The sequence below is a fragment of the Ursus maritimus genome, unplaced genomic scaffold (assembly GCF_017311325.1).
Source record: "Ursus maritimus isolate PB19 unplaced genomic scaffold, ASM1731132v1 scaffold_17, whole genome shotgun sequence".
In the NCBI taxonomy this organism is placed as follows: Eukaryota; Metazoa; Chordata; class Mammalia; order Carnivora; family Ursidae; genus Ursus; species Ursus maritimus.
The window spans coordinates 48,714,835-48,730,240 of record NW_024424119.1 but is presented as its reverse complement, the minus strand read 5'-3'; the positions used below and the strand labels follow the sequence as shown (position 1 = coordinate 48,730,240).

The following is a 15,406-nucleotide window of genomic DNA, read 5'->3' as shown; positions in this document are numbered from 1 at the left end:
TTACACTGCATGTGATCTTTTGAGAGTCATCCCTCCCGTCCCCCCCCCCCCCCCCAGCCCAGCATAATTCCCTTGTGGTCTGTCCAGGTTGTTGTGTGTGTCAGTAGTTCATTCCTTTTTATTCTTGAGTAGTATTCTATGGCATGGATGAGCCAGAATTGGTTTAACCCTGCACCTATTGTAGGACATCTTGTTTGTTTCCAGTTTTGGGCTATTACAAATAAAGCTGCTACAATCAGTCTTGTGTAGGTTTTTGTGAACAGTACACGAATCCTGTTGTAATGTTTTGTCAAGTTTTGGCTCTAAGATTATGCTGGCCTTATAAAGTGAGCTGGAAAGTGTCCCTTCTTTTTCTGCTCCTTGGAAGAATTTGTGTAAAATTGATGCTATTTCTTCCTTAAATATTTGGAAGAATTTATCAGCAAAGCCTTTTGGGCATGTGGTTTTCTTTATGGGAAGGTTTTAAATTATGTATCTAATTTCCTTAATTGGGAAAGGGGTGTTATCTTGCCAGAGTTTTGGTAAATTATGTTTTTTTAGGAATTTGTGCCTTTTACCCAAATTTAAAAACAGTTTATAAGATCTTATTTTTTTTATTGTCTGCAGTATCTTTAGTGATGTGCTCTTGTGTACATTTTGTACTTCCTTTTTTCCCTGATCACTCTCGTTAGAGGTTTATCAGTTTTATGAGTCTTTTCAAAAAAATCAACTTTGGGGGCACCTGGGTGGCTCAGTCGGCTGAGCATCTGACTCTTGGTTTCGGCTCAGGTCGTGATCTCCAGGTTGTGAGATCAAGCCCCAGTCAGGCTCTGTGCTCAGTATGGTATCTCCTTGAGATTCTCTCCCTCTCCCCCTCCCTCTGCTTTGCACCCATATACACTCTCTAAAATAAATAAATAAATCTTTTTAAAAACTCAACTTTGGCTTTGCTGATCGCTGATCGTCTTCTAGTATATGCTTATATTCTATTTCATTGATCTGTGCTCCTATCCTTTGTTTTTCCTCAAGACCTTCTTTGGGTTTAATTTGCTGTTTGTTTTTTTTTTTCTTTTTTTAACTTTTTGAGGTAGCTGAATACATTATTAATCTCTTTTGGTCTCTTATTATATATACTACTGAGGCTATAAATTTTCCATTTTAAGCCCAGATTTATGTGCATTACACTCTTTTTTTTTTTTTAGATTTATTTATTTTAGAGTGTGTGAGAGTGTAGGGGGAGGGGCAGAGGGAGAGAGAGAATCTCAAGCAGACTCCCCACTGAGTACAGAGCAGATGCAGGGCTTGATCTCAAGACCCTGAGATCTTGACCTGAGCAGAAATCAAGAGTCGGAAACTTAACCAACTGAGCCACCCAGGTGCCCCACATTACACTTTTTTTTTTTCCAAGATTATTTACTTGAGAGAGTGAGAGCGAAGAGAGAGCACAGAGGGAAAAGGAGAAGCAGACTCCTCACTGAGCATGGAGCCTGATGTGGGGCTTCATTCCAGGACCCCAAGATCATGATCTGAGCTGAAGGCAGATGCCCAACCGACTGAGCCATCCAGGCGCCCATACACTCTTTTGACTTGAGTATTTTCATTCTTGCTTAGTTAAAACTAGTTTTTGTTTTCCCTTTCTAATCAGCTCTTTGACACATGAGCCATTTAGATGTCACCGCTTCATTTCCAGACGAATGAGGATTATCATCTCTTTATTTTTGAGTTCTTGCTTATTCTGAGATCTGAGAACATACTTTATATGATTTCTGTCCTTTGATATTTCTTGAGACTTATAACCCTCTACGTGGTTTTTGTAAATGATTCATACTCTGAAAAAAATATGTATATTCTACAGTTGGTGGTCAGAATGCTCTTTATATGCCAAGCCACGTTTGTTTATTGTGTTGTTCAAATCTTATATACTTGTACTGTATTTTTTGTTTACTTGTACGTCACTTCCTCTCTATCGTGGATTGTCTGTTTCTGCTTAGAGGTCTGCCAGTTTTTAATTTATACTGTGCTTTTTCATTTCTAGAATTTTGGCTCTTTTATAGTTTCAGATTTTCTGCCAGAAATTCTTCTTGTCTTTTTTTTTTTTAAGCATTCTAATCATTCTTTCTAATAAAGTGTGTTTTTGAAAGCTGAATCATTTGGGTCCCTTTTGGGTCTGTTTCTGTTGTCTGCTCTATCCCTTGATTTTTGATCACAATATTGTTTTCTTATGTACTTAGTTATTTATGAGTGCTGGAGACTTTAAATGAACAGTTGTAGAGAATTTAAAACCTAGAGTAATGATATCTTTGGAGGATTTACATTTGTTTCTGGGCAGTGGATTTGGTGATCCTGGATCATTTGAATGCAGTTAAGCATTAAGATGGGCTTGAGTCCCTGTGAGATCCAGACTGTTTCTAGTTTATTTACTTCTAGTATATGACATTGCAGAGGCCCAGCCCCCAGTGTGGGGGACTCAACAGGCCTTCTTTGCTTGGTGAACTTAAGATTTTGACCCCTGAGTCCTGAGTGCCTGCTAGAAGTTACTCTGTCCAGTTCTTAGTGGCTTCTCCTGGATTTGGAAGATGAACCTATGGGAAATAGGGCCTCTAGTGTAGGGTTTCCATTATCTCCCAGATATTGACTCCACGGTTCTTTAGTGTCCAGGAATAGATATTTTTTCTACATTTTGCCCAGCTTTTCTAATTGCTTTTCTCAGGAAGGCTTTTTGAATTTGCTTACTTTCTTATACTGGATAGTGAAACTTAAATATTATGTAAAAGTTCCTCTGGTGAACTGGTGGCAGCTAGGGTTGGCAGATACTGCCCCTCCTCATCTTCTATAATTATTCCCCTTCTTGTTTAGGCTACTCCAACCACTCAGGCCTTTATGGTGTTTTTTTAGCATGTTCCTATCTTAAGACCTTTGTATTTGCTGTTTTCTCTGCCTGGGGTTCTTCCCCAAATTGCTGAATGGCTCACTCTGTTATTTTCATCAGGTCTTTATCAGCGGGTCACCTTATCTGTGATACCTCTCTGACCCTGCTGATGAGCACCACATGTAAAATAGCAACACCTCCACCCCCTCAAGCCTCTTACTTTTCTCCCATTTTGCTGACCATCGTATGACATATAATTAGTTTCCACCACTATGCGTAAACTCTTTGAGACATTGTTTTGTTCCATTACATGTCCAGCACCTAAAATTGTCCCGCTCAATTAGGGGCACCTGGGTGGCTCAGTTGGTTGAGTGTGTCTGACTCTTGATTTGGGCTCAGGTCATGATCTCAGGGTCATGAGATCAAGCCCTTCACTGGGCTCTGCGTTGGGAGTGGGGCCTGCTTAAGATTCTCTCTCTCTCTCTCCCTTTCTCCCTCCCTCCCCACTTGCTCACTGTCTTAGAACAACAACAAAAAATAATAATAAAGTAAAATGCTTAATTAATATATTCCTGAATGAATATGAGAATGAAATTATGACAAAACTAGAGGCTTCATAGGAACTTGTGAGGATTAAATAAGTTAATACATTTAAGTGAAGACATTTACAGTTAAGGTATTAAGCACAGTGCCAGGCATATGGTAAACACTCACATATTGTTTTTCAAAATTGTTGCCTCTCCAATGATCACTTCTCATTTCTAGATATTATAGAGATTGAAAACGACTTGCTTTTTTTTCTCGCCTTACCATTACGACTAACACCAGATTTTACAACCCTGGGGCTGGGATGGTAGAATGAAGCTTAATCCATGGAACCCTCTTTATGTAGATGCAGGATTTAGAGAATAGATCTGTGTTTAAGCCAGCTTGTGATTTGCAGGCAATCAGGAAGCAGCTTTTAATGTAACTTAATGAGTTGGAGAGTGATTGAATAGACATCATTCCTTTTTAACTTTTATACTTTTATCTCCTAAGAACTCCATTCTGGGAGACTGGCACACTCACAGTTTTATGTAATGCAAGTGAAATACGATACTAAGCAGATATAAGCAAATACTGTTTTTGTTGAAGAGAACATCAAAATTGATTGACCTGAGTGGTAAGTATTGACTCAAGCAAATGCTGAAGTCAGTGTTTACCACAAGGGACAGTAAATCTTGATGATCAGAGAATATATAGTTATCTCAGTATTATTACAGAGTTTCACTAGAAGTATCCGGAAATCTTGTGGAATGAATCTCTTGAGTATAACTTTCCTTTTGGAAAAACCCAAGAACGAACTTTTAAGTTGAAGACACAAAGTTCTTTGAAGTCCTTACACATCTTGATGAGCTTTTCCCTGATTGTTTTTAACTTGGACAGCCAAGTTCTCCCTTGTGCCTGCCAGTGTTATTAGCTAGCTGCTGTATTCAAGAAATTGATAATCAGTTCAGTTAGTTTTTGTTCCATACCCATTATATCGTTTATAAGTCTTATGTTAGATAGTTTATAAGATACAAGTCAAGGGGAAAGTATCTTTGATGTTCATCAAGTTTAGTAGAAGTACAAGATCTCTATATTTGAAATAGGCAATGGCACAAGACTACACATGATACTTTGTTTCCGATAACATAGAAATTCTTTTAGAAAGTTGAGATGAGAGAAGAGGAAAGTTGAAGAAGATGAACTGTAAATAAGCTCTTTTTTTTTTAAGTTTTTATTTTAATTCCAGTTAGTTAATTTACAGTGTTGTCTTAGGTATAAAGTATAATGATTCAGCAAGTGGTGCTCGTCATGACAAGTGCACTCCTTAATCCCCATCATATATTTACTCAACCCCTCATCCCCCCCAACCCTTTCTGGTAACCATCAGTTTGTTCCCTATAATTAAGAGTCTATTTCTTAATCTGTCTCTCTCTTTTTTTCCCCCTTTGCTCGTTTGTTTTCTTTCTTAAATTCCACATAAGAGTGAAATCATATGGTATTTGTCTTTCTGACTTATTTCACTTAGCATTATACTTTCTAGCTCCACCCATGTCACTGCAAATGGCAAGACATCATTCTTTTTTATGACTGAATAATATTCCAAAATATATTTATAATAAAGAATGAGTATATGTATATATATTCACACACATATGCACACCACATCTTTATCCATTCATCTATTGATGGACACTTGGGTTGCTTCCATATCTTGGCTGTTGTAAATAATGCTGCTGTGAACATCAGGGTGCATGTATCCCTTTGAATTAATGTTTCTGTATTCTTTGGGTAACCCAAGTAGCATGCCTGCTGGATCATAGGGTAGTTCTACATTTATAACTTTTTGAAGAACCTCCATACTGTTTTCCATAGTGGCTGCATGAGTTTGTATTCCCACCAGTGTTGCAGAGGGTTCCTTTTTCTCCACATCCTTACCAACACTTGTTGCTTCTTGTGTTTTTGATTTTAGCCATACTGGTAGGTGTGTGGTGATATCTCATTGTGGTTTTGATTTACATTTCCCTGATGTTGCGTGATGTTGAGAATCTTTTCATATGTCTGTTGGCCATGTATGTCTTCTTTGGAGAAATATCTTCTTTCCTTTTTTTTTTTTTTTTTAAGTAATCTCTACACCCAACATGGGGCTTGAACTCACAACCCTGAGATCGAGTCGCATGCTCCACCGGCTGAGCTAATAGGCACCCCTGCCCATATTTAAATTGGATTATTTGGTTTTTGGGTGTTGAGTTGTGTTAGTTCTATATATATTTTGGATACTAACCCTTTATCGGATATGTCATTTGCAAATATCTTCTCCCATTCCATAGGTTGCCTTTTAGTTTTGTTGATTGTTTCCTTTGCTGTGCAGAAGCTTTTTATTTTAGTGTAGTCCCAATATTTTGTTTTTGTTTCCCTTGCCTCAGGAGACATATCTAGAAAAAAGTTGCTATGGCTGATGTCAAAGAGGTTATTGCCTGTGTTCTCGTTTAGGGTTTTTGTGGCTTAAAGTCTCACATTTAGGTCTTTGATCCATTTTGAATTTATTTTTATGTATAGTGTAAGAAAGTGGTTCGTTTCTTTCTTTTGCATGTGGCTGTTCAGTTTTCCCAACACCATTTGTTGAAGAGACTGTCCTTTTCCCATTGTATATTCTTTCCTGCTTTGCTGAAGATTAATTGACCATATAGTTGTGGGTTTATTTCCGGGTTTTCTATTCTGTTCCATTGATCTGTGTGTTTATTTTTGTGCCAGTACCACATTATTTTGATTATGTAAATAAAATCTTGAGTAGTATTTGAGTAGGCAGACAAAAGAATGGTTTGTAGTATGAGAAGTAGAGTTCCAAAAGCATAAGAATTTAATATGTGGGCTTAAAAAATTTATACAAATAATAAATGTTAAATTATAGACATATCTGAAGAGACAAATAAAAATAAATCCTTGCCACAGAGATAACTACCTTTAACATTTTGATATATATCTTTGTAGACTTTTTCCTGTTCATGTGTATAGAGCTGAGAAAAATGCAGAGATATTTGTGCAAATGTTTTTCAGTGCATATGAATAAATAGGAAAATAAATATTGATATAAAGGGATAGTATTAAATTGTTTCATAAAGAGTCATTTAAAAATTTTTGATATTTTAAGATTATATATATGGTAATTTAATTGATCAGAGAAAGTACTATGGTCTTTGTGATTCCTAAGATTTTCCTTCCTGAACATATTAGATACATTTGGTAGAATAGGTAGACACATTGTTTTGACTAATAATGAATCTCTTAAATTTTTTTAGGTGCTGGGTCTTCAGCTCTGAAGAGGCCATTTGAGGATGGATTAGGGGATGATAAAGATCCCAATAAGAAGATGAAACGAAACTTAAGGAAAAGTATATAAAATCTTTATTCTTAGAGATGAGATTTGTAGTCTCAGGAAAATAAAAATTACAAAGTGTGATGAATTTGGTTGATCTGAATTGGAGTTTTAAGAATATATGTTAACGGAGAAATGGATGATTGGATAGCTTTCTTTTGTTTTTCGTCTTCATTGCTTCAGATATGTTAGTGTTGACAAGCTAAAATTGATGCTGTACATCTAGTACTTCATATCCCTGGTACAGCGATGTTGTATAGTTAAAGTGATTTTAGAATTACTTATGAAGTAAAATTAATTTGTATATGTGTTTTCAAATTCTTGTTTTTTTTAAAACCTGGTGAATTTATAGTGGTCACTCAGAAGCTACAGCTGCATAGATTAAGAGCAAAATGGTTTAATTTCTGATCTCATTGTTTTGTTTTGTTTTGTTTTTGTTTTAAACAGTTCTGGATAGTAAAGCAATAGACCTTATGAATGCACTAATGAGGCTAAATCAGATCAGGCCTGGGCTTCAGTATAAGCTCTTGTCTCAGTCTGGCCCTGTCCACGCCCCAGTCTTCACAATGTCTGTAGATGTGGATGGTACAACATATGAAGCCTCAGGGCCATCCAAGAAAACAGCAAAACTTCATGTAGCAGTGAAGGTACAGTATTGCTTTTATTTAATTTAACAGGGCTTTGTTATTTTATGTTGTAAATAAGGTGCTTATTTTTCTAAAATAAATTAACAGAACTTTTTAAGATTTTAATGACAGTGACGCAAAAATTTTTGTCACCTCTGGATTACAGAATTTTTCCTTTTTGGTTATAAAATAATATGTGTTGATTATACAAAATTTGGAAAATGCAGAGAAAAGTAAAGACATAAAAAATATGGGGCAGATTAATAATTATATGTAGTATGTTTGTTTAGGTTGAGCTCATAGGGTATATGTAATTTATCCTCCTTTTTTTTTCATTTACTATGTCATCAGTGTTTTCTCATGTTATTAAAATCTTCACAAATAATTTTTAATTGCTGTATGATTAACGTGACATGGATATACTATTATTTGTTTAGACTTTTTACTATCATTGAATATTTTGCTATTTGCAAATTTTTCGGTCATAAATAAATTTAGTTATTATCTTTGTGCATATGGTGCCTTTTCTGTATTCAAGAGTATTTCTATAGGGAATAAGGTCCAGGATTGAACCAACCAATCATGCATGTAGTTTTGTAGAAAGTCCCTAAATCCTGGAATTTTTCCATGAGTACATTTGCCCTCTTGTAGACAAATGCGAAAATCTCAAAGATCATGTAGAATAAAGATCAATTTTAATTTAAGAAAAGTTCTGTTATGTAACAGTATGGCATAAGACAGAATTGGTTTGTTTTCATGATCTTTCCATTTTGTAAATATTAATAATATAGATGTAAACATTATCCTAGACTCTGAGTATATAGCAGGGAACAAAACAAAGCCCTTAGCCTCCTGGAGCCTATATTCTAGTGTAGAAAAGATTAGAGCCAGACAACAAATATACAAATGAATAAATTATAAGGCAGGTAGTAATAAGCACAATGTAGGAAAATAATAACAACTGTAAACATATGAAACATTTATGTTGTGTCTCGTTTACAAAAGGGGTACCTCAAGTATGATGAAGTAGTATGAGTTAAAATGAGGCAGAAAATTGAAGAGCGAGGGGAAGAAATCCATGTTTAAAGCTAAAAATACAGTTCAATAACTTAGCTGTAATGTATGCTGAGAATGAGTCACAGATTTAGATCTCAGTTCTCTAGCATCTGACTCAAGAAGCTTGTGAAATATCCCTTCACTGTGACGTAAGAACAGACCGTCGATTTTAAGAGTCATAGTTGTTTTGGTATAGAGGTCAAGTGGGCATTCTCCTTGAGTGGGTCTTCATAAAAAAGGATCACAGTGACATCCTTTAACATCATGTGTGATGCAGTGACAGTTTGTGGGTTGTTACAATTGCCTTTAACACAAACTAGTGGCCTCATAGCAACTTGTAATTCAGTAAAATTTGGGGAGTAAGAACAGTGGCAGATTTTGTAATATGACAGGATTTAGATGCTATTTGTTCTCATAATTACTGTTATCATTTTGGTATGTAGTTTTCCAAGCCCTTTTTTTTTTTTTAGACCTGCAATTCCAAAATCCAGAAAACACTAAAAATGAAAAATATTTCCCGAAGTTTGATGCAGACTCACTTGATGGGAAAACCTGAATTGATGTAGAACTACGTTTAGTCTTTATTATTCCATTTAGTGTGAATATTTTATATGTTTCTTTGCACAAGCATGGGGTAGCCCCTGAACTCACCTAGGGGTTTGGAAAATATATAGTAAATATTTTGTATTAGCTTTCTAAATTCTGAAAAACTATGAATTCTCAAAATAATCTGGCCCCAAGCATTTTAGATAAGGAATGGTGGGACCTACTTAGTGGGTATACAAAATATATAATTAAAACAAGTATTATTTTTGTTCATCCAAGAATATGAGTTTTTTTTTATAGTTATCACAAAGATGGTTCTCCTTTTTAGTGATGGCCTAATGTTTTTTTATTATCAATCTACTGTAATGTAACTGATCCTTTTAGATGTAGATGCTTCCATTTGGTTGCTTTACATCTTTTTAAACTAGTCTAATTATCCCTTAAGATATATTCTAGGGGCACCTGGCTGGCTCTGTTGGTAGAACGTACGACTCTTGATCTTGGGGTCCTGAGTTCAAGCCCCATGTTGGATGTAGAGCTTACATTAAAAAAACAACAGAAAAAAGTGAAGATATATTCTAGAGATGATATTTCTAGATCAAGAAAAGGGCACATTTGAATGATCCATTAATTCATTAAATATGTATTGGGCCTCCTGTTATATGCCAGGCATATATATATATATATATATATATTGCCAAATTGACATCTATATACAACAAGTTTCAGGTTCTGTTTTACAAATGAATTTGAGAGTTTTATATCTAACCTGTGTTGATGAAAGTAAGTCCCACTAGATAAAAGTCCTTAGATTCCTTACTCAGTAGCTTGGTAGGAGTCTGTACCTGTTAAAACACATCACACCAGAGAATCAAATCAAAACAAAATATGAAAAAGCGGTTCCTGCCACAGGAGCCCGGCCAGCCAGCAGCAGGCACCCTAAAGTGATGGAGATCAATTGCCAATCTTTTCTTTCCTTTTCCAGCTCTTTTTCCTGACAGTCCCTCACAAAGAACATAATCAGCCATATTCCATGAAAAGAATCTTAGTCATTGTGGGGAAAAGGTCAGCTAGAAGAGAGAGGACAGGGAGTGAAGGCTCTTTGGAGAGTTCTTGCAGCCATCAGCTCTCCACCATCCGTAAGCCATGGATAAGACTTTCTTTTGAGTGGAGAGCTATAGAGTAGAGTATGTTTTCATGTGTTTTCTTTTCACTTTTGTCCTGTCGTCTTTGAGGTTATCCGCTTTCCCAGCCTCAACTGCCTTCTGGGGGGAAGAAAAAGTAATGGTTACATTGAATTTCCCAGTCACCTTGTTTCCAGGAATAATCTTGTGATTTTTCAGCCCAGTTGATGTGTTTATTAGATTTGATTTATTTGCCAAACACTTGAGACTCACTTTTTTGGTGTATCAATTTTTTGGCTTCAATATTGATTCCAAGCAAACTTTGGTTCTAGAGGTCTGAGAACTCATTACCTTTTTTTTTTTTTTTTAACTTTTATAGCATATACTAGTTAATCTCATGTGTTCATAGGAAAATGACTTAATTTGACATTTTTTTGTTAGTTGGGCTGTATTGCAAATACACTATATCCTTTGAGATTATCTATCAGTTTTATAAAGTATAGTATAGTGAAATATGTTGCTACAATAACAAGTAAATAAATGAATATGATATGTGAGAAAAGCACAGAGAGAAATGGTGTTAAATAATTCACATCAGACTTATTTTGTCTATGTTAAATTGGGAAATGCTGCGTGTCTTTAGTTTTTATTGGAATAAATCAAATTTATTTGTGACTCTTGACTTTTGACTTGAAGCCTGTATTAGCTAGTGTTCATTCCAGACTGATAACTGTTTTCTCAGAGATGAGATTTTTCAGGGAGAGCATATTTACAGGACTCAAACAGTAGAGAAGGTGTTTTCTTTATAAAATATTGACAAGGATAAACCAAGTGATGTAACATACTTAGTCTTACAGTACTACCTGAGAACTTCTAAAACCTAAGATATTGAAAAGAGGTTCTTGGCTTTCTTCCAGGGATTACAAAGAATTAATTTATGATTTGAAATGTTCAACAGAATGCCAGTTTCCATATGAATTGGGTGAATTAATTTCAAATTCTCTTGGTACAGAGTTATACTTATGTCCATCCAGTGTTTCAGATGTACTATTTTATTTATATTGGCAGAATCCATTATAGACGATGCCATTGGGCTGCCTGGTCTCTCATTCGTGGGACTATCATAACGGTTTTTTGAGACACCTATTAAGTATAGTTGGGATCGTAAAGAAATATGGCATTGCTTTTACGCTCCAGCAACCTAATGCATTAGTCAAAAGCTGAAACAAATATAGAGATGTTTAGGAACCTATCTCCATATATTTTGATATAAACCTTTAAATTAGTAGATGACAGTGCAACATTAGCCTGTTTGGAAAGAGGCTTATAAAAATGCCAGTGAATATATTTTCTTATAAACATCTAAAATGCAGTATAAGCTGGCAGGAGATAGTAAAAGCCATGCTTGTATGTGTGTATGCTCATGGGCACGTGCAAGCCCCCAAAGACACACACACACACACACACACACACACACACACACACACGCTGTTCAGAAAACTTTATTTTAAAAAAGATAGGAAGTGCTAGGCATTGAATGGTAATATAGGAAGAATGGACATCGGAGGAAGCCATAACATAACTATGCCTTGAGGGGCAGGGACAGATATATATTTCTTCAAATTAAATGTATTTCTTTCATCCTTTATTTAAACCTAAATACTTTGAGGATGTTTTTCCCATTCTCCGTGGTGAAAGAAACTCTAGTAGTTAACTTAGTTTAACCAAGGATTTGATATGTAGGTTTTAGCACCCTCTTGCTCTTCCAGCAAGGTGTTTCATGGATTCAGATGTTATGGATTTGAAACTTGTTTTCAGTATTTCATCTCTTCTCTGTGGTCTCTGATGTTTGAATAAAACTGAATCTTAATGTAATTTGTACAGGTATTACAAGCAATGGGATACCCAACGGGCTTTGATGCAGATATTGAATGTATGAGTTCCGATGAAAAATCAGATAATGAGGGCAAAAACGAAACAGTGTCTTCAAACTCAAGCAATAATACTGGAAATTCTACAACTGAAACCTCCAGTACCTTAGAGGTATATTTATATACTTTTTTTCCTTAGAGAAAAAGGACTGCATGTAGATTGTAGAAAATTTGAGAGATGTGGAAAAGTATAAATAAGAAAATCTTAAGCATATACAAATGTATATATTCCACAGGCAGCCATTATTAATATTTTGGTTTATTTCCATCCAGTCTTTTTTCTGGCAGTCATATTTTCATGCAGTTTTGCCACTTGTTTTTTTTCACTTAAAAAAAAAACCCTGTAAACATAACTGTATAATGCACAACACATGTATGTATCCTAATTTAATTAGCATTTTCCTTTTGCTGGCCATAGAAGTTCCTTCCTGTATTTCACAGTTAAAATAATATCAACAACATCAGCTAAACTAAAGAGTGAAAAACTAGAAGGTCTCGCAGAGGAAATTTAGATTATTTGAAGTTTGTGCTGAGCTGTGGGAGGCAGTGGGTCATCATGGAGCCAGTCTAGCCTTGAGGAAGGTATAGCTTGATCTAGTATGTTCCTCAGACTCTGAATAAGTCCTAACGTATGAGCTTATTGCCACAGATAATAGAATGGGACAGAAATCTAAGTACTGAGTGTACACAGTGTTTTTGGGAATTCGTGGGGCCCTTTTTTTTTTTTTTTATTGCATTCTGTGTAAGGAAAATGGGCTCTAAAGTAACAGCAAGAGGTTACATTAAGTTTTTAAAAATTTTTTTTCATTTGTGGGAAATGACTATTTATCAAAGACTTAGTGGACCATAATTTTTTCAGTCTATAAACCTTTTGTAGTGCCTGCTTACTGCCAGATGCTGCAGAAATTGTGTCCAGAGCCTCAAAATGTTCTCAGGCTAGAAGCACAAAAGACATATCCATAACTAATTATAATGTAATGTGATCAGTACCAAGATGGCAAAGTGAACATAATATTGTAAAGTCTCAAAAGAGGAAGTGATTAGGAAACTTAGACACCTGTAAAATCAAAGACAGTAAAATGTGAGTGAAGTTTCAGGTGATGAGTAAGATTTTGCTATGTGGAGAAGAGGTGGAAAGGAGGCATTTTGGATCAAAGGACTAAGAGGTATAATGACCTAGAGTCGTGAAAGTACATGTTTGAGAGGTGCCAGGTGGGCCAGTGTGGAGGGACAGATGGAGGCTGAGGCCTGTGGAAGCCTCGTCTGACTCTTCGTTTGGTACTGTGGGAGCCTGGCACCTGGCTTTTCAGAGGACCACTCATTCATAGGTGATAGTCACAGGCAGGGCAAGATGTTTTGCTGGTGGTGGTATAAATACTTAGAGAAGAAAGAGCTCATTAATTATGAGACTCCGACTGTTAGGTTCAGGGGAATTAGGGAGAAAGAGAGAGCGGTGTGGGCTGTACTAATAGCAGCCACATGCGTGTGTGGTGCTTTTGGTAGGAATACGTCTATGCTTTGTTTCTATGTAATGTAGTAATGGCATGGGGGAAGGGGGAAGACAGCCCTTATTCTTCATTTAAAATTAAAATATTAAGATACAAATATTTGAGTGTCTTGACTCATTTTTATAAAAGTGATTTCAGATTTGGAAAGCAGAGCATGATTACCATAGACCTAGTTTCACAAAGTACTCATTACCTTTTAAAGATGGAAACTGGAGATTCGCTTTGAAATTTTAAAAAATGTAGATTACAAAAACTTCAGGAAGTGAGTTTTTTTTTTTTTTATTGCAGAAGACCCAAGCATGTTTTATTAAACTTGTCTTGAAAAGTCCAATGTTTCATTTTTTTCCTACAGCATTAACCACTTACCAAATCATCATAGAATAGTTTGTTAAGAGAATCTTGCTGTTGCTGTCCATTGGGTTTGTATACATAATAGTTGTTTGGGGCATTCATTTCTTCTTCTTTTTTTTAAAGATTTTATTTATATATTTGCGGGGCTGGGTGGGGGAGAGAGAGAGAGAGCGCCCGCGCCTGAGCAGGGGGGAGGGGCAGAGGGAGACAGAAGCTGACTTACAGCTGAGCATAGAGCTCCATCCCAGGAGCCGGGGATCCTGACCAGAGCTGAAGGCAGACACTTAACCTACTGAGCCACCCAGGTGCCCCTGGGGCATTCATTTCTTTGTTCGGCATTTCTTGAGCAATTGCTATGGTAGAATTACAGCCATGATCTCTAACGTCAAAAAGTGCTCGATCTTTGGGTCTGTCCTTTCTCAAAAATTATAGGTGCAGTATTTTGTGGTTTGTTTTATTTTTGGTGCCGCACTCTCTCTTCATTTGAGGCTTCACACTCTTACATGAATTATTTTTTTTCTTACTCTAGTCTTAATCCTTCCTTGAGTCAGTTCTTTCTGCCACTCCTGGCATGATTTTTCTACAACACAAGTCTAATCATGAGTTTTCTAGATTAAAGTCTCTCCGTGGCTTCCTGTAGTTCCTGATAGAGTCAAAGCTCATTTGCATGGCATGCAAAGTCCTTTATGAATTGGCGCCATCAAGGGCGTTCCTAGTCAGGGCCTGCCTTCCTGTGCTCACTCCCTTATACAGCCAAACTGCCCTTCTCGCCATTTCCCAAACAGATGTTCTTTGCTTCTCTTGGACCTTTCCGTGGCTGTTTCCTCTGTCTCAAATGCCCTTCTCCTTTGTTTCCACCTTATCATGATCTGGTGCTTACCTCTCTAAGGTTTAAGGTCAGGTTCCCATGTCACTTGCAGGAAAACTCTCCTGATTGCCCTAGAAAACAGTTGCTTCTTCTGTATTTCCATAACATACATCTGTTCTATAATATGTACTGTTTTACAGTGATTATGTCTATCCCTGCCACTATACTCTAGCTCTTTTGAGCAGGGAGTGACTGCTTTTATTCTTATTTTTAAATTTCAGAATCCATAGTCTGTAGCCTACTGTTTTTACCTTAGGTGCCCTAAGTCTCTTCAGAGAGAACTGAGAGCTGTGTAGGAACATTTTCTTCCCATCTCCCTAATTGCAAATTATTTCTTCCTAACCCTAAAGAGGTGTCATGTGAATCTCAACTGTTCTGTCCACTTTGTTAGTCATTTAAAGTATTATTCTTAGATCATGAACACCGCAGAGCAGACCCTAGAGGGCCATGTAATGACAAGGCCACATTGCTCTTGAACAGTGCTGAGACAGCCCTACTTCAGGGGCAGGCTGGCTAGATGACTGACTGCCATGTTTATTGTTTATAGAGTTTCTATATCTCTGAAGATATTTTGTCATTTGTATATAGAGGTGATCACATCCTAGCCCCTAAATGCTTTGAAGTATAATTTTTGAGACTCTTTTCAA

At 36.3% G+C, this 15,406-nt stretch overlaps 1 protein-coding gene across 2 annotated transcripts in view; it reads left to right on the top strand.

The window, feature by feature from the left end:
* The window catches only part of LOC103670335 (spermatid perinuclear RNA binding protein), a 127,109-nt gene that overhangs the window by 96,913 nt on the left and 14,790 nt on the right, over positions 1–15,406 (top strand). For both annotated transcript variants that reach the window (XM_008698785.2, XM_040631854.1), the window contains exons 11-13: positions 6,673–6,765; positions 7,197–7,396; positions 11,986–12,144. In XM_008698785.2, the coding sequence (XP_008697007.1) occupies positions 6,673–6,765; positions 7,197–7,396; positions 11,986–12,144 (452 nt within the window). The remainder of the gene's footprint in view (positions 1–6,672; positions 6,766–7,196; positions 7,397–11,985; positions 12,145–15,406) is intronic.